The sequence below is a fragment of the Pezoporus wallicus genome, unplaced genomic scaffold (assembly GCF_028554395.1).
Source record: "Pezoporus wallicus isolate ANWC-B61680 ecotype Strahan unplaced genomic scaffold, APGP_CSIRO_Pwel_v1 contig_8557, whole genome shotgun sequence".
In the NCBI taxonomy this organism is placed as follows: Eukaryota; Metazoa; Chordata; class Aves; order Psittaciformes; family Psittacidae; genus Pezoporus; species Pezoporus wallicus.
In genome coordinates this window covers 371950-392369 of record NW_026640202.1, presented here as the reverse complement: position 1 = coordinate 392369, position 20420 = coordinate 371950, and the positions used below count along the sequence as shown (strand labels likewise).

The 20420-nt window shown below is 38.7% G+C and overlaps 1 protein-coding gene across 3 annotated transcripts in view; it reads left to right on the top strand.

The window, feature by feature from the left end:
* Positions 1–19924, top strand: part of SELENOP (selenoprotein P) — a 170146-nt gene extending 150222 nt beyond the window's left edge. The window contains exons 2-6 of one of the 3 annotated variants that reach the window (XM_057418050.1): positions 12312–12339; positions 13797–14000; positions 15822–16034; positions 17654–17771; positions 18641–19924. In XM_057418050.1, coding sequence (XP_057274033.1) covers positions 13810–14000; positions 15822–16034; positions 17654–17771; positions 18641–19285 — 1167 coding nt within the window. In that variant the 5' untranslated portion in view covers positions 12312–12339; positions 13797–13809 and the 3' untranslated portion in view covers positions 19286–19924. Of the gene's footprint in view, positions 1–12190; positions 12340–13796; positions 14001–15821; positions 16035–17653; positions 17772–18640 lie in introns of those variants that run through there. The other 2 variants (XM_057418052.1, XM_057418053.1) reach the window with 2 other exon arrangements.
* The last annotated feature ends 496 nt before the right edge of the window (positions 19925–20420 follow it).

The window sequence follows — 20420 nt, the reverse complement described above, 5'->3', positions numbered from 1 at the left end:
CTCTTTCAGTTTAAAGCCATTCTGCCTTGTCCTGTCAAAAGCCCCTCTCCAGATTTCTTGTTTGCCCCTTTAGGCACTGGAGCTGCTCTAAGGTCTCCTCTTAAGGCACCTTCTCTTTTCCAGGCTGAACAACCCACCTCTCTCTGCCTGTCAACAGAGCAGAGCTGCTCCAGCCCTTGCGGCGTTTCTGTGGCCTCCTCTGGATTCACTCCAGCTCCCTCTTTGTGTTGTTGCCCCAGAGCTGAAAGCACTGCTGCAGGTGGGGTCTCACAAGAGCAGAGTAGAGGGAGAATCACCTCCCTCAACCTGCTGGTCATGCTGGTTTTGATACAGCCCAGCAGCGCTTTGCTTCCTGAGCTGCAAGTGCTTCATGTGTTGTCACCAGTTTAAAATGTATTTGTCCCAATAAACCAGCATAATAATAGAACTTGTCAAAACAGACACAATGGTCATCAATTTGATCTGTCATCAATTCTGTGTCAGTCATGTGATTGGGAGAAAACTCCAGGAACAAACTCGCCAACAGAGTTTCAAGTTGACAAGCAGGTGCTCTTTATTGCGGCACCGGGAGACACGGGGGATAGCTCCTTTTAACGTGTGTTCCCGTATTGCCATGCATGCTATCTTTATATGGTCACTGGGCATATTACATCGTTTTCCAGAAAGTTTCCGGCATGCATACAAAAATGTGATGGTGGTCTTTAAGGGTCGTTTACTTTCCCCAACAAGCTTAATTAACATTACAGACATAGCAATCACCCTGTCCTTCTACTTATCAGTTAGTTTAACTGCTCCCATCCTGGACATCAGCTACTCCTGGATACTGCCCAGTAGATGTTTACACCAGCTTAATGGCTTTATTAACACCACCAACATGGCAATCATCCTGTCCTTCTACTTATCAGTTAGTTTATCTGTGCCCACCCTGGACATCTGCTAGTCCCAGACACTCCCCATCCCCAGGCCTTGTTTTTCTATTCTGCTTTTCTCACATCTTTTGTACTAAGGTCCTAAGGACCCGAAACTATGTCAACTACCTTCAAGCACCGCAGTTATTTCCCATTACAAAGCCATCATAATTAACATTGTGTAGAACTGATTACCTTTTGTGCTTTTGTGCCCCCTTGTCTCACATGTCCACTGAAGAGCTGCTGCACACAGTGGATACATGTCTTACAAACTTGCCCACCTAATTCCTGTGAATTAACCTGTTTGTGAACTTCTCTCTTGTTCCTATGCCAGATCTACATGATTTCTGTTGCCAAGTTTATTCACCACTAAGAAGTTAAGGCAGCTGTGCAGCACAGAAATCCTACAGCATCAAACAAAACATAAATAATAGACATTCAAGTTAAACTAATTTTCATACACTCTTTAATACATAAACTTCTAAGGCTGCAGTGTTTTATAACAGTAGTACAAGAAAGTTTTATCAATAATTATGTTTTTTAATGCATTATAAAGAAGTTTGAAGTTAAATTTATGTCCCTTTTATTTCCTCATGTTATTGCTTAATGGCCTTGCTAATATAACACTTTTGTTCTTGTTAATAGGTCTGCTCAAACAAGTGTTTGCAATCTAGGAGTTGTCTGCCACACTATTCTTGTTTTCTGGTACTTAGCAGTACATTAGGAATCTTTAAGACTCCTGCATTTAAAAAATATAAGTGTTCACTTAAAAACATTTAAACCCAGATCTAACTTTTAAACTTTAACTGATTTTTAGTCAAAGAACTGTATCTCCAGTAGCTCTTAATGAAATTGAAATATTGATAAAGTTACAACTATAGGACAACACAGAAGCTGTACAGCTGAAGTACAACACAAAAACTAAAAGTTTCCACTCTGCACCTCCTGCCTACCCAGACAAGGTTGGTGGTTTGCTTATATTTCATTAATTTACTTTTTTTTCCCCGTTTGGTTCCCCCCCCCCCCCCATTCCCCACTCCCTGTAAATGGCATTTTCCATAGCTTTTCTTTATTTACTTTTTTCCTATGGCTTCATCCATCTCATTTTACTGTCAGCTCAGATGGGAGGTTTTTGTCCTAATAGCTTTTAAATTATAAAATTAGACTGATTGCACTGGGTCTTTTCATGTTCTCCTTTTCCTCTCTTGGGTGTGGGTTTCCCAGCATACTACCTTTAGGATTTCTGAGAGTTGTGTTGCAAAACAATACAGTTTAGTTGTAAGTCTCAAAGTAACCTGGCTTATAGTGCATTTTATTTACACAAGGAGAAACAAACATCCAAATGATCTTTATCTCTGTCTCCAGTCCAACCCGTGTTAGCCATTTGTATGGTTAAAAGCACCCAGTGTTGTTTTTTCCTTTTCCAGAAACGCCTCAGTGACACTCTGGAGAAATCTGTCTTCCTTAAGATAACCCGGTACACTTCTGGACACAGCGTTCTGCTGAGTTTGGGAATAATACTAGGAACAAATGTTCTGTTCCATTTCTGGGCTTCTCACGGCAGTGCTGGAGAAGGCAGAGAGCATCCAGCCAGACTAAGCGTTGGTTCCCTCTCCCAGGGAGAGCTGTAGTAAACAGACAAAAATGAGCACTAAACTCATTGTAGGAAAGCGTGAATCATATGTTTTCCATCTTCAATGAAGAAAACCCTTCTTGTCTGAAGAAATGAAGGAACTAATAAACTGCAGATGTGAAACCAAGCATTCAGAAAGCGTACTTATATGCAGGATTGATGAAATAGTTATTTTACAGAAGCAGTTGATCCAGGTTATGACTGAAGGCCAAAAAGGACTGTTAGCTTATCTAGGGCAAGTAGCTAGCAGGCTGTGACCTACACCCAGCTTTCTGGAGAGTTCTGTCTGGTTCACCAGATAGGTTTGGAAGCTGCTGAGTGCATGCATTACACACCCAGGTCTCCCACCATGTTGTCCCACGTAAAGGCCAAAGGATTCACCCAGGGAGGTGCAGAATCTAGTTAGCTATGATATGGCCCTTTGTGGTAGTATTAAAACAAGTCTTATGAAATCAACTGCACATTCCTGTAGTGATATTAATCATTTGCAAGAAATTTATCTATATCAGACAACTCGACATGTCTCCATTGTACAATGACTTGTTCTGTGCGTGAAAAGCCTTCACTGTTATGCCCAGAGCAAGCCAGATGTGTGCTATTACACAACAGAAACATATTTCTGCAAAGCCTCTTTGATATGTATGCCTAGTGGAACAATACCAGTGACTCTTTATAGAGGTTTGAAGGAAAATAACCATGGGTTGTGCCTCTGACAGAGAGCTATTCTGGTAATCCTCCTCTATACTATTTCAAGAAGGAAGGGAAGAATAAGGATTTAATGGAAGCCAAAACATTTCTTGTAACTCAGTTGTGTAAAAACACAATTGACAACTGTAACATGCTGAACAGGGTGTGTGTTTGTATCTACCCAGTGTTACCTGCTGCCCTACAAGCTCCACGAAAAATCTGATTGCCTTTGTGCAAGTTTTGTGTTTGTGACCCCATGAAGATCAGCTGACCAGTGAAGTTAGGGAGATCAGTGTGCGGTGAGTGCTGCAGGAGAGGGTGGTTGAATTCTGGTGTTCTTATCCAAACATTTTCCCATATTTTATTTTAAATATCTGAAGAAGAAGAAGCAAGTCTAAGGAATTAAGTGTCCATCAGTCTTAAAACCACAGTGATTTGGATTCTTCAGAATGATGAGAAGCATACCTCGAAGAATTGCATGGTGGTTTACTGCTTAAATAACAATAGGGTGAAGTACTTTGCTATCTTTTCCTCCTATCCCAGAATATAGAATCACAGAATTATAGAGTAGGTTGGGTTGGAAGGGTCATTTAAAGGTCATCTAGTCCATCTCCCAGAAAAAATTCAGCAGGCCTTGGCTAGGTCAGTATTTGTCTGGGAAACTTCTTAAGGAAAACCTTTGTTAGAAAGTAGCCTGTGTTACTTGTTAAAATACATACATACCGTGGCATTTTTGTATGTGTATGCGTTCTGCATCATGAATAGAAATAACATACACACTGTTTATAAAGATTTCATATATGTAGATACTACCGCTTCAGATGTAACCCAGATTTTCACAAGAAAATCTGTAACCTGATTTGAAAAAGTGGTTTTGGGGGGGTTTTTTGATAAGCAGCAGTGAACATAGCACATCAAGACATGAAATGTGGTGGTTTTTTATCTCTTTTTCATAATCCATGGAAATCTAGAGGGTCTGAAAAGGATTAAAGCTAAACTGGAAAAAAAGGCTTTGACCTAGCCCACTGTCAGTGCTGCAGTTCTATGTAATACACTTTCAGAAACACTAGCAGATAATCTAAAATTACTCCTTCTTTCAGGCCACATAATCTTCCTAGAAAACCATAGACCTATGGACCATATTATTGCTGGGACAAATTATGTCTGACTGATAAGTGCATAAAATTTTCACTGTAGATGAAAGTTTACTTCAGAAGCTGGGGACAATCAGAGAAACGTCCCACATGCAGTTAAGATAATGTCAAGAGCAATGAAAAGCTGGAAAGTAAGGCAACCTGGAAATGATTCTTCACAGTATCTAGGGGAAGACTTTTTCCTTCAAGAAGTATTTTCTTTCTGGCACAGCCTTGCATCAATAGAGTGCATCTTCCATCCGTGCAAGACCATGTGTGCTACGTGGCACATTGACTGCAACTGTGCATATTATAACAGCAGCTTCAGTACTGCCTTTGCAGGCGCACAGATGGAGCAGCTATCAAAGCACACATGGTCCTGTAGGAGCATCCAGCCTCTGTTCTGTTGTTTAAGTTCTTAACAGCAGCCTCATGCATGATCCACACCATAAGCCTCAAGCAGTGCCTGAGCTGCTGACTGCACAGCGTTTTGCCTGAACCATGGAGAATGAAGTCCTGCATTTGGCTTCAGCACAACTAGATGTTTGAAATCCCAGGTGGTCCTTTAATTATGCATTTTGTAATTTACCTTGAGAACATGTTAGAGAGTCAAAAAACAATATATCATTAACTTAAAACCTTTACAAGCAATACATCATTAAATCTCTGCAAAAAGGGGAATGTAATTGAAAAAGCATTTATTTTTAATTATCACTGTTATTACAGTCATGGGATCACTTATGCATTTAGCTTTTTGGTCTGTCTCTCCTTCTGAATGCCTGCTAGCTCTGTTGGAGACAATGTTCTGCAGCTTTATTGCCATGGTTTTTGAAGTGCTACAAGTTTTTTCACATCACATTCATATTTTGTTTCCTCTTCCTGAGGCTTTACAGGAAATCTGGCAGTGATTGTGATGCAGAGTCAGCACAAATGTCTGCTTTGTTTTTCTTTGTTTATTTTCCTTTTTTTTTTTCAGACAAGAAAAAGTTGCAGTTTAGAGGCCTGCATGAAATGCTGAAGGTCAAAGACAGTTGTGGAAGCTGCTCAACTCTTCCACCATGAGACACTGATTCTGGGCTCTATGGGGGATACCACCAACTCCTTACGTCCAATTCTTAAAGACTTTTATTTGCCTGATATGTAAATAATATAAGGCATGCATGAGTAATGTTTTGAACATGTCTCCTGCCAAGAGACAACCATTAAAAAAGTGAAAATAGAGGTCAGCTAGAGATGAGGACTTAACCAAAATAAAATGCCAACCTGGTACTCACCTCTCCTGTAGTACAAAAATCCTTACAAATGAGCAGCCATGAAAGCTTTTGTTGACTGGAGAGATGTTGAGGCATAACATAATGACTATTTCTTGTCAGGACCAGGACTCACTTTTCTAGTTCCACAAGCTGAACCAGCACTTTCGGAAGGGGCTGTGGAGACTCAAAAGTGGGTGTTGCTGTTACTGCCTGTAATTAGAGAACATGCTATGAAGCCCATTCAGTGTGAATTCTCAGACAAGCCAGGAGGTCCATCTGAGCACATGTGAACATACAAAACAAGGGAATCTCACAGCAGCAGCCAGTAGTGGCTGCCTGAATTTTGCAGGGCAGATTTTTTTGTGTCTTTTCAGTGATGTGGGGTAGTGCAGTGGCTTGTGCAGGTGACTTCCAAAGGTGTCCTCAGGCAAAATGTCATCATATCTTCTCTGCTCTCACTTATCTTTCTTTCAAACGCTGAGTTATTTCCTTTGTGTTGCATTCTGCACCCTTCCTTATGGAATGCTGTTACAGTTCCACTATGATTTTGACTTTTCCCTTAACCAGCCAAACCCTAGGAGACCAAAGTTGTAGGAAAAATAGGAAGATTGACAGTGTAAAGGCAGCTCAGATATAACAGTCTCCAATCTTTGCTGGCCCATTGTGAGCATAATAAAGTAATAATACTCTCTAGTCAAGATTTTACTTTTTCTTCATTGTTACCTTCAAGAACAGCATCTGCAGAAAGTAAAATGTAGGACTGTAATGTCAGATTAGGGACTTCTGTTATACATACGTCATTCAAAACACACCAAAAGAAATGTGTGTTAGTTATGACTAATTTTCAACAGAAATGTGAACTCTTCAGGAGAATAGGAAATACTTGGAAATACAAAGCTGGTGACTTTAATTTTTTTGACCAGTTAATATGAAGTTACTACAGCTACATCATATCTAGTATTAAAACTATTCCAATCTATTGAATCAGTGAGAATGTAGCACTTCCAGGATGTGTGCAGTTATCCAGCTGGCTATAAGCATAGCTGTTACAGTCTGAGTGTGGGTTGTAGATACCAAATAGCTGTATAGCAGTAACTGGACTGTGGCTGCTGAATGTTTAATGAAGTACTGTCTGCTGAAGGCACAGCTTGTAAGCCAGTACAGCTTTGTTAACAGAAATAAAATCTAGGCAGGGCTGAATACTAGTCACTATTGCTGACTTTTAAATAATGGAACTGAGAAGCAACAGGAAAGGTGTTACTGTGAGATAGCTGGTATGAGCTCCTCCTCACATATCAAATGATGTTTCATGATAGAAATCAGATAAAGATCTGACTCTTCCAGACTTCTACCAGCATTAAAAGATCAGAAGGAGACAACCAGTCTGTTCAGGCTTTGATTGTTGCAAGCATATGTATTAGCACAGCTCTCCCTCTGCTTTTATGTATAACACATATAATAAACAGTTCAGTTCTTCTACCAGTCCTCAGAAGGCCAGTATTGGCTTACAATATTTCTTTATCTACAGAGACCATATGAGATCTTGTGTTTGGAGTTTATTATTGTGCTAGGAGGCCCCTTTTTCTGTGAAATGGTTTTGACTCATGGTGGGAGTAGATGGCTGTCAGCCTCAGCTTTCTATGTGCTGCTGCAGCAAAGTATATTTTAAGTAAAAACTGTCCCTTAGACTTACCTACTTTTTTATTTAATCTGCAAGTTGTTTCAGGAGTTCACAATTTACTTAGAGTGTTTTGATGCTGAAGTGGTAGCTGCTTTTGAACTTCTGGGATGTTCAGAACAGTAGGAAGTGGTTGATTTAGCCAGATGTACCTTCATTGTACATGGTGTCACACTCACATACTCTTGTCCTAAGAAGGGCACACAAGACTTTTTCCACAGTTCAGCATTCTAGGACTATGCTATCTGAAAAGTCTCAGCAACAGATAACCTCGAATATCATGTATTTGAAGCCATAATTATTTTAGTTTGTCAGACTCCATTTAATGTAAAACAATCTCCACCATGCACTGGCGTATCTGAATCTGTCCCTAAGCCATCTTAACATTTCTTTCAGACCATGATGTTCGCAGCCACTGCTGTACTCTCAGGAAAATAAAGCAATGTAGAGCCACAAAAATAAATTTAACCAAAAGTATGCAATCCACTTTTTAATTATAATTCAACAGTTCTTGAAAGAGAACTTTTTTATACAAATCCCTCTTATTCACTAGCTGGACCCACTTTTCACTTCAGTTTTCTTGTATTTTACAAATAAGCAAAGAACAGACTTGAACTTCCTCTAAGGTTCACTGTATATTGTCACTGAATCCCATGTACTGTGATGTTGTGACTTCCATTCCATGGGTAGGGTTCAATGCAGTGAACTGTTTGCATGACCTGTTACCAATCATTAACAAGAACTTGCTCGTACAGGTATTTCTGGTGAGAAGCATTTCTAGTCACCTGGAATGAACTGCTGTGGATTTAGCTGATGAATCATTTTCATTCCCATTTTCTAAAGAGAGTTATTTGGTATAAAGACTTTAATGGGAATTGTATGTATTGCTGAAGTTATGGTAATAGTTACACTCTCTTGAAGACTTGCTCTGTAACATAAAGAGAATGCAGAAAAAAGCCCAAGGTTTTGTTTAACTTACTTTGTATTCATTGGTCCAGATCCTTAATCACTTTAGTTATGCATTGACTCAAGGCACCATATTGGAAAGCCTAAAGCTGCCTGCTGGATTCCTGGTGCAACTGTATTATTCCTGTAGGAGAGACCCGTTATCATTGTGTGGGGTATGAGATGCATATGGGAGACCTGTACAGATACCCTGCTTTAGGCATTGCATGGTTACATTTGTTTCTTCCTGATTTACTATCCCCAACACTAGGAGCCTAAGCAGAATCACACCAAACTAAAGAAATTTTCAGTTTTCTTCTGTAGGTCACAGGACTGCCAAGTAGTAACTGAATACACTGAAAAATACAAAAATACAGAAGATATTGTACAGCTATGATCTTCTTAACCATCTATTGGGTATCATCACCTAATTTGTCCTTCCTTCAATTGGTAAGAGGCCCATTGGTTTTAGGCCCACTGAGGTGACATGGAGAACTTGCAGGCAGATAGAGTGATTGCAGGATAAATGCAAGGAATAAACAGAGCCAATAAGGAACACAGAATACATGTAGGTGTTCAGCAACTAGGGTCAGTTTGCATTTGTAATCTGTGTAGTGGTTATGACTTAAGACACATCTGATAAAACTCCATGTTTCCCTTGCTAATTACAGTGTGCTTCAGATTGGTTTAAAGAGAGAAAGATACTTCATTATTATGATGGAATTTCCAAACAGAAAAATAAAATGTTTATCTAACAGAACAGAACTCCATTAAGTCTCACATTGTTTTTAAGCAGACAATTGGATGTATCATCTATTCCTTCATTCACTGAAACAATCTCCAGGCTTGTGTCAGAGGATGTCAGCTTTTGTTGCTTCCTTTGAATTCGGAGAAGCATGCATTTATTTATCTGACGCTAACCCAGATCTCACATGACGGGAGCACGAGACCAGTATTGCACCATGACCCTTTCCTCTGGAGTTACTTTAACAAATGAACTTTTGGTTCTGATTATTTTGCTGTATTTACTTTAATGTATCTTCTTATTCTTCACTTAAATTACACTTTTATTTACAGCATTTATCAAGAGCTTAAGGCCTCATAAATAAGTGGAAACTTGCTTATGTAGCCATTAAAGTAAACCTCCACTGAGTTGACTCAGTGACACTGTTATAAAATGAGGGGACATGAGGAGAATCAGTAGAGACTTAAGATCTGTCACTGGACTTTGAATTCCCTGTTTGTGACATCCTTCAGTCACAAGAGCAAAACAGATGCTGAAGTTCTAAGGTCTTATGATAAAATTCGAGCTGGATATCTGTCCTGTCATTATTTGCAAATGTTGCAAATCGCTCCAGCAGACATTACCAGCATACAGTTACTGACAGCCTCGTAATTCCATATCCATTTGATTTTTTTTAAGAAACGTATACATTACCAATCTAGATAACAGAAATTACGAACATCAGTTAATTTCCAAGGTCACTGATATTTCTGTGCTGTGATGCTTTGAACAGTTTGAAACATGTCAAAAAGGGGGATCATTTATGTTCAGCAGGAAGGGAAACTGGCTGTTATTTCCACCAGGACCATTGCTCCTCCCAGATAGGAAAGTGAGTAGAAACAAGATGATAATTATAAATATTATTGTTTGAAATTGGAGACTTGTCCAGATTAGAGTTCATAACTACCTCCCACAGTGAAATTGGAACATACTCAACAACAAAGAATATACTTGCAGTGGAAAGCAAAATTAGGATTTAAGACAACTATTCATTCAGAAGCTATGGACAAAGGGCTACAGAGGACTACAAATCTAAGAGGGGTTAATATAAGAACTGGAATGGTCAGACAATTTTAAAAGTAGTCTGTAATAATTTAACAATTGTTAACATCTTTATGCTACTGTTTGTAAAACAAAAAAAGTGTATTTTTTCCGCTCAGAAAGGGTAATGCATCAGACCCAAGTTTAAACCTATTTAGAGTTTATGAATTTCCAAAACTGATAAATTAGATCTATCTACACCCACAGCCAACATTATAAAATTCCCTAATATTTGCTTTAAGACAAAGGAACTTTTTTCCCTCAATGAATCTTGAAGCAGAACAGTGATTTAAGGTAAGGTGAATGTTATAAAACAAGATGCTTATGGCTTATCACTATGGATGTAGTTAAGCTCTCCTTAATATTATAAAAGTTATAGTAAAGATAAGGTAATAATAAATAATACAATAAACAGTATCTATCACCCCGGTGATAATTGCTAACAACAGCTGCTTCACATCTCTATAAGGGAACCAAGGGTCTCCACGTGTCTCTGCATACTACATGGGACGAAATACCAGCTTCTCAGTAGTGACCACTGTACATTTCCATCCTCAATCTGCTTTCCATAGCAAGGTAGCTGTTTTTTAAGTTAGCTTTTTCAGCTCAGTTTACTCCCTCTGGACCCTTTATTCTTCAGTGCTTGTGAGCTGCTAGTCTCAGCAGCCCTTAGTGCTGTTAGATATAGCTTGTAGGCTCAGCACTTATCAAGTCTTGTGCACGGCCCTCTCTACAAAGCTGAAAAAGAAATGGGAATGTGCTATTGCTCTGCATTTGGTAGTATCTCCATCTGTGTTGCAGCAATTGGCAGGAGACAATATGTCGATCACTACTGAGCTGCACTTTATTCCTCACACTATAAATGGATCTGTACCTGCTTCATTTCTTTTTGTCTTTGTCAGTGCTTATTTAGGAATTGACAGATATGATGCATACCAAATACTTACTTCCAGCCAGACCTGCAGAGCTTTATTGGCACTGAAAATCAACACCCTATCTTGAGGCAGGAGGCCCAGCAAATAGTCTACCATTGTAATAGTAAAGGACATCATCACAGTTATGAGGGCTTGTTCCCAAACTGGCAAAGGATATAAGGATGTGTTTCCCTAACAATATCAGGAATGTGAGCACATTCTACCCTTTAAAAAAATTCAGTCCCATTCTGATGTCTGTTTTCTGCAACATGTCCTCTGAGACTACTGAATAAAACTTCAGATCTTCCTTCCTTCCTTCCACTTACTTGAGCATAGGACTCCTACAGGAAAACCCCCAAGGTTGCAGTTTCATTTCACACACCCAACCAGAAGCATAAAGCTCATCTGTGCAGGAGACAGTCTCAGGCCATAGAACTAAGCAATATAAATCTCACCACTTTAAACTCTGAGCACGCTGTATTTTTAAACATTTCTTTTTCTATAAACACACATAACATGTACATTGAAGGAGATGAAACTCAAGCAAACTGCTGCCAAAATAAAACACTCCATGCATAAACAATTCTCTCACTAAGGAAGGAGAATAAGGAAACAGTTTAACCTGAATGTCTACACAGCTTTCAGTGATCCGAGGTATTAAGAAATCATGACAGAGTAATACAGAGTTAAGAGGCTGTTGCCAGTTGGTAGAGCTTCATGGCTTTCACGTAGCTACACTGATTTCAATGGCTGAAGATCAGGGCTCTAACCTTCAACCAAAGTTGTTAAACTGACAGGTCCTCTAGAAACCAGTTTTAAGGCTGAGACATAATCAAGAGCAGCTGGGCAAAAGGAGCTCTGTACTGCACATGCCCTCAGACAGGGCATGCCATTCTCTAAGGCAAATACCAGATAAAGAACATGGGAGAAAAACCTGCTAGCTCAGCATTTTTATAAATAGAGAAGTACCTTCCCCCCTCACTGTGGTTACCACTGTGTTAGGGAAGTAATGAGTCCTTGCCCCACGCCCCTCCTCTGACTGTACCACTAACTCCTGCTGGCTGGGGAGACCAACAAAATACATACGCTGATATTCAAAGTCCTTGTATTAAAAATACCTTGCTGTTCTGCAGCAGGAACGGTTTTCCATGTGGAATTAGTTAACAGGGAAGTATTTTGGCTACTTTTGCTAAAGGGGTTTGCTTTGCTTGCAAGGTCATGCAGAATGAGCTCCCTGAACTTTGAACCGTATCTGCGAAGTGAGATAAACAAGAGCAGTATAAATACCACAGCCCTTCTCCCCACACAGTTTTCTTCTGCAGCAGCATTAAGCAGAGCTGCCAAGGAGGGGGAGGAGGAGCGGGTAAGTGTGCTGGTTTTGCTGTGAAATAACTCCATGACTTAAGGTTTGGCAGCGTGTCTGCTTGTTGCTTTGGCTGAAAGGGCTGACTGTTGAAATTCCCATTGGAAACCAACTAGGGAGTTGAAATGTGAAGGGAAGTATAATTCAGAATCTCGCTCATGGGGTGAGACAGCTGTTGCTGGGTGCTCTATGCTAGTGCTGCAGAAGGCCATAAAGACATAGAGGGATCTCAAGATGTCACAGGAGTTTTGTGTGTTTATAATGGCTGTAAAGGGGGGCAGATTTCCAGATGTGTGGAAAGAGTGAAAAACTGCCTGTGTTGCTATCTGTTGGACCACAGTTGAATCTTGAAAGTGCTGCACCTAAAATGCTTTTGGGACAACTTCAGGAAAGAAACATTAGGGACAGACAGATGTCACAAATGATATTGGCTCTGCAGCAGCTGGCTCTTGTTTTAAAAAATTAATTATTAAAATGTTGGATTTTTTTTTTAGAATATAACAAGACTGATGTAAGCACAAGTGTTATTTATCAGAAATCAGTATTTCCAAAACATTCTGTGTTTACTGTGAGACTTTGATGCAAGTGGTGAAATTATCAGCTTTGCAACCTAGGACATCTTGGGAAGCAGTTTTATATTTCATATATTTCTCAATAATGAGATTTTTTTATGAACATACTAAGCCAAAATTACTAGTTAATGGAATAAAAGGAAAAGGTAACTACGGGGTTTCTCATATGCTTTGATTTTCATAAACATTTTGTAAATCCCCACTAAGTGTGGGTAGAAGATTTTGTGAGGTGTGAGGAATCCTGAAACTCTGTTTTCACTCCTGTTTTTGCAAAATTGTTTCTAGTGCCTGAGTCCTTCCGAGATTTTTCTCGATGGTACCCAAATGCCACAGACTGAATTGTAAAAATCTGTAAGCTTTTTTTTCCTTATAAACTTCTGCCAGGTTCTGTAGTTCTGTGCACATCAGCCTGTTGATGCAAGTAACTTTTAAGTCAGTGGAACTACTCTGGAATCTGGAGTGAACTAGTCTAGATTCATAGTAGCATAAACAGGCTTAGCAAAACTGATTTTGAAACACAAGTAGTAGGGCCACTTTCCAATCATGGAAATGTTAAAAGCAGTCAAGAAAAAAGTTACGAAGAGGGAAAAAAGCATAGTCTGAATAGTGGCATTAAAAGAAAATCCAGTCATCCTGAACACTTACTTTTCAGATGTTTATGTACAACAACAATAAAAAAATACTACGTAATTATTATTGGGGAATTCCATTGCAAATAGAGAAAGAAGATACAACATCAAGCAGGAAACAGAGAAGCTGAATTAATTTTATTTTACTTTTTTTAACTGGATTGAATTAATTTTACTTCACTTTTTTTTTCCTCTGTGTTTTGTTATGAAAAGAGCCTGAGCTTTTTCTCATTTTGTTTATTTTTTCTCTTTTCAGACGAAGCCCAGCCATGTGGGCAGGGCTGGGGCTAGTTCTGGCTCTCTGTCTCCTCCCAGGGGAAGGAACAGAGAGCCAGTACTGCAAGGAGCCCCCAGAATGGCATATTGGGGAGGAAAACCCAATGCTGAACTCTAGGGGGTCGGTGACAGTGGTGGCTCTCCTCCAAGCTAGCTGATACTTGTGTGTGCTGCAGGCTTCAAGGTAAGAGTAAATATTTTTCCTGGGTTTTGTTAAAACATGAACTGGTCAATGTTTTAATGCCATCTGAGGATAACACGTGTCCAACTATATACGTATGCACTCCATACTGTAGCTTCCTCAAATACTGCCATCCTAGCTGGCATGTAGGACCCAGTGACCAGGTTAACTCTCAGCAGTCGTGTTCTGTGCCAGTTGCTCAGATTCTTTCTCTCTTGACTTAGTCCTGACTGACAGATAGTCTCTCCAGATTGTCTTTACACAGAAGTATGATCAACTTGACTTTAGTGAAAACCAAAAGGAACAGTTTCTCAAGACCACACTTCAGTCACCCACAGATGATTAATGTAGCCAAGATGCTGAGGCCAAGAAACATCGTAATTCCCTGACATGGCTAGAACATCTGAAACAGAGATCCATGATCACTCATTTCTCATGAGCGATCTGTAGGGGAGAAGGCACATAAACCCACGTGCTTTTAATGTGCTTTCACCTCTTCAGAGGTCCTAGATATTAAAAAAAAAAGGTAAGGTCAAGGCTGGCCTTTTGAAAAAGAGATGAAGCGTTTGAGGGAACCATCAGCGTTACGTTTTCATACAAGACTGGGACTTTGGACTCTGTTTACTAGAAGCTACTTCTGTGCAAATAATTAGCTTACATGACAGTAACAGCAGCAAGAAAATAATTCTGAGCTGACCCAAACAGGAATTGCATACAGTCCTTATCTTGGATTCATTTAATGATTGTGAAATCATTTTGGTTTAAAAATTTGTAATCCTCATTTCAGAGCTTCATTTTAGTCACTGTGACAGCATCTTAGTTTCCCCCTCTTGGCTGCATAACTTCATATTATAAAAGTCTTTACTAGTTTTTGAAGAACTAGATACAAAAAAATGGTGGTAAATCTCTAGCTCCATCAAAGTCAAAAGTGGGCTTTGTGGTTGGCTTTTAAGGTAGTTAGGTTTGATTCTGTGTATTTATTGAAGGTTTGAAAGACTCTTTTAAGCTCTAGATTACTTCCTGAAATTGAGGGAAAAAAAAACAAAAACACCCAACAAAAAAACCAAACCCAAACTCCTGAGTTTTCTAGAGCAATTCAATAGGAAGGATATTAAAAGAAAAGGAAAAAAAACCAAAACAAAACAACAAACCCCCCAACCACATTTTAGAGCAAGAAAGCAGCTTTCTGTACTATAGACTAAAAACAATTTTTATGGTTGGATGCCAGAGGGAAAGACTTGCAACTGCCGGCCAGGTTGTGCACATATTCTACAGCTATCCTTTTGACCCTGTTGCTGTAGTATCCTTTTTTCTGGCTATTATAGAAAATAGCTATGTCTAGATGAGTCAGAGAGCTATTGGCCTTTTACTGGAGGTTCGCTTTCTTTATTATTCACCTCCCTGCTGTATTTACAGTGTGCATTCTTTGACCAACTATGTGACCAAAACCTCAGCATTTAAATAAAGACATCAAGATAAACTAACTGTGTTATACCATGGAGAGTGTGAAAGAACTGAAATAACACTGAATTCAGTCTGAAAACAGATGTCTGCTTTACTTAGTACTGCATTCTACTTCATAGGACTGGACTCAGGGCATGTTAGCTATTGTAGAGCCTGGTTTGCCAACAGCGTAGTTGGTAGTCATGGCAAATGGTAAGAATGTTTTTGTAGTGTTAGATTTTTGTCATTAAAACTAGGAGAAAATAACATTCAGTGTAAAAAAAAAAAAAAGCAAGATGGAGCATGCAAACTTCCGTTGAATGTGGTAAATCTACGATTCCGTAGTGATTTATGGTCTTGCTTCTTTACACGATCCACTAGATTGGAAGACCTGCGAGTGAAATTAGAGAATGAAGGACTGGTCAACATCTCGTATATCATTGTCAATCATCAGGGGTCCTATTCCCAGAGGAAATTTCACCTACTGCAAGAAAGCGTTTCAGAATACATTACTGTCTACCAGCAAGATGAGCAGCAAGATGATGTTTGGACTAAATTAAATGGAAACAAAGATGACTTTCTCATCTATGACAGGTCTGTTTAGAAGGGAACACAGGGAAATATTTGCATGTATTTATAGAGTAATGCTTTGCAAATCTCTGTATTATTTCACTGATGTGCAAATTACACCACAAAAAAAGACAATCAATTTGTAAGTTGCAATAAGAAAAGTGCTTGCAGAAAGGAGGCTATAAAAGCGAATCTGTTTAAGGTTGGGATAAACAGTTTTTTCTTTATAATTAATGCAGATTTAGATTAACATAACTGAGTGTAGAAATTGACAGCATGATTCTGGACTTACACTGGTTTTTATTTTCAGGCAACTTCATTGCATCCATGCATGTAAAAGCAGAATCAGATGAGGAGAGCTATCTGAGTTCTCATGAAACCATTTTGACCAAAGTTTTTGAAAATGTCTTGTAGCCATATGGAAAAATTAGTCTTTAGATGAAACTTGAGACTTCAGAAGAAAAGTGTCTTTTTGATCATAGGAATCTGGGACATGTACCTTTCAGCAGAACCAGTAATAGCTCTTTAATTGAAATCCTGATTTGTCAGCCTTGTGTTGGAAATTGAGAAGTCCTGTACTTCTAACACATCCATTCTAATTACTATTACATTACTGTAATGAACATTCTCTGTTCATACTGAAGCACAGTTAAGTCTAATACAGAATTAGAAAGTTACTTAACTGCTTTTGGGTAATATGATGAAATGCAACAAATTAGCTTAATTCTGTGGGATGAAACTAGCACTGCGATGAACTTTAGAAAGTGATTGCATGTTACAGCAGCAAGTATGCCTAACTATGGGAGGTTCCTGTTGTGTGACAAACAGAAGGCAGCTGTATGGAGTCTGTGGAGGGACTCCAAAGCTGTTTGGCACATAGCATTTGAAAGGTTGAACAGTTCTGTGCTGTTGACACATAGGGTACACCTGCACTATGAACTAGTATGGCCATTGTCCATTATGGTTCTAGGAGTATATTGATCTTATTGTGCCTTTACTGGTAATGCAGTTTTTGCCTGTTGCTGGTTCTAGTCCTGCACTGCACGTGTGTAGGGAGAGAAGGTTTGAGGACTGTGTGTTGACACTCCAGGTGGGGTACTTCACCAGCTGCCCTTGAACACAAGTTCTGCCTTTCACAGTACCAGTTGTGTAGCCAAGAGCATATCAGAATGCTCAAGTACAGATCTGAGACAAATAGGCACCATGAAAGTTCCCTTAATGCACACTAAATCAAGTAATGCAGATGATCCATAATGTACATTCCAATCAAAATACATGTTGCACAGAGCATTCTTTGTAAGGATGCAACAACATATGGCGATTTGTACCAACATTCAAACAGCCCTCCTCATTAGCAAGACTGGTCTGTAATGTGTGCCTTTGCTAGTCTAAATGCTACTAAACTAGAGGCTTCTGCCAGTAGAGTTATTACATCAGCCAGAAATCATGCTACACACTGCTGACCAATGCAGTTGAGTGGGCAAATGTTTCTAAAGCACATACTGTTTCTGCCTGTAAATTCCTTGGACAGAAACACTTACCATGGGGCTGTACAGTGTGTGTTGATTGATGTGAATAAAATAAAGTATGATGAGATATTTATGTTTATATATATGTAATCATAAAGTTCTTTCTCTCCTTAGATGCGGCCGTCTGGTGTATCATCTTGGTCTGCCTTACTCCTTCCTGTCTTTTGACTATGTAGAAGAATCTATTAAAATTGCATACTGTGAAAAGAAGTGTGGAAACTGCTCTTACACGGTATTCTCTCGTTTCATTCTGTATATACTAGGAAAGGAAACTGGATTTGACTGGCAGTTAAAAAAAAAAATATTTCAGTGTGATTAATCAAAATAAGACCTGATTTAGAATTTACACAATTCAAGAGCTTTTAAACTTTCAAAGTGAATTAGATTTAATTCCTAACACACTGATTATCTGAGTTCTTCACCTTGATAGAAATATAAATAATTTTCAGGAGTCTAAATGCAATCTTGGAGGATAATTTCTCTCTTACATACAGCTAATGGGCAATTAGTTGCTCTGGTTTTTGGGGGCAGGTAGGTCCTTAAACATATGGAATCAAATCCAAGCTGATTTGAGTTATTGTTCTTTTTATTTTACATTTAAACTAAAGTATGTAATAGTTACTATTCCTTTATATAACAGTTACTTTAAAAAAGTGATAATACAAGGTGACAAATTATAAAAGGTTACTGTTATAAAAGGATAGCATTGTTTTGCATATAACTGAAGATCAGAACTGCTTTAAGGATTATCAAGAAATGCTTATATGTACTCATGATAGTTCAATGATATGAACAATTTTTTATGCCATCATGGAGTTTTCTCAGGCAGGCCAGATGTGGGATCTTAGAAAAAGGTTGCTTTTTATTAGCAATTACTTGAATTCAAATTCCTGTAAGTTTGCACTGAGAGCCCTGTCTTGTCATCAGTGGTGTTGTAAAATAAGGTTCTTTTTGATACATTCATATATTTTTTTCAGCAAAGTAGCAGAAATAATGTAAAATTTGGCCTCTCTTCAGCAAAAATGTGAAGCTAATTAATATTTTACAACTAGTTTCATTAAATATAATGCTTTGTATTTAATGCAAGCTTCTGTTTTGCAGGAAGCTGATACGGATGTTGTATGTGAAAACACCACAAAGAAAGCAGATGAAAAGCTAGCAGAGACAGAACCCAAACCAACTGGTCAGCATTCACATCACCACAACCTGCACAGAAACAGACACCACCACCATCATGAAGGCAGTCGTCACTCAAAAAATGAGAACCATGAGACTCCTTCTGAAACTCAAAGACATCATCGTCATGGTGGTAGACGTCATAGAGTTTTTGGCCATAACAGACACAATCAGACAGGCAGTCAAGAGCAGGTAGACGCTGCTCCTCCAGAAGAAGGTATAGAAACTGCACAAGATAAAAAGCTATGAAAAAAGGGGAAAACCACCTGTAAAAACCAGTTAAGTTGAAATTGGCAGACAGCATCAGACTCAACTTCTAGTAGCTGATGCTGTCATTGTCGACACCTTTTGTTTGAAGAGCTAGGGAATTCTGTCACTTGACAGTGTCGCGGAGCACTTCCAAATTCCTGCAGGTGACATGGCCAGCTGTCAGCAGAAGACATCACTGAATCTTGACAGTGACGTCTGCTCGCTGCTGCCTGACAGTCGCCAGCAGCAGGAGCAAGTGAAACCAGTGACACCTGACAGTGAGAGGAAAAGGCAAGAAACTGAACCTGAAAAACAAACTAAGCACCACCTTAAAAAAATGCAAGGGAGTCCTAATACCTAAATTCATAGGTTGTGAGAGTAGAAAAATTAACATATTAAGTGTTTTTATTGCCCTCCATTAAAAAAATTATACTAGAGAGAGGTGTGTGGAATTAAAATATTATAAAGAGATAGACATTTGGAGCAGTGCTTGTAGAATTACACAATACCTGTCAAATCCCATCAGTGAAAAGCTTCATAATTTCAAGGAATTTAATTGGCCTGTTGTTTGTTTTTCAGATACAGTGGAAAGGTGTCTTGATTAATTTGTCTTTCTTGTTTCTCTTCTAATATTCTGCTTGCATTTGTGAGGACGGGAGCATAAACTATGACCTAGGGGCTCCTGATCTGATGTTTTGCAATCAAGAATGGAAGATAACCAAAAAAAAAGACATTTTAATCATTTTTTCTTAAGAAAATGGAATATATTCCAAATCTTTTTTTTTCTTCTAACCTGGGGATACACATTATATATGAGAAAAGATTGCTCTTTAGCAACATGCCAAAACAGCTGTTTATCTCAAACATAAAATACATGCACTAATTGCATTATTTCAAAGTAACAGATTTATATGCTTAACCTTTTGTGGCTTAGGTACAGTATCAGGATCCATTAATACTTTCTATAACAACTTAGAAATTTAACCAACTTGCCTAAAGTGAAAAACAGTGTTAACAACTCTTCATGCAGAATCAAGAACAGTATCAGAAAGAGGAGAGACAGGACAAATTTAATCCTGGCTTAATGTTTCTCTTCATTTATAACAGTGCTGAATTTGATAAATCTGTATTGATTGGTAAGGTAATATACCACATAACCTTGCATAACTTCTTTGTCTGTAGCTTAGCATTCCTAACTTTGATTAACTGAGCTGAAGTAAAAATACAGTTGTTTGAAGGATTCGTGGATGAAGAAGAGATTAGTCAAGAAAGGCAAACTGCTCTGAAAGTGTACACGATAATTAATGATGGTTTAATAGGAAAATTATTACTCCTTTGAAACCTGAATCTTCTTATTGTGAATGCTGATGAGCAAGAAAGTAGCCCTGAATATACACAGAATGCATGGCTTTGGAGTATTTGACAAGAGTCTTTCTAATAAAAAAAATACTCAGCA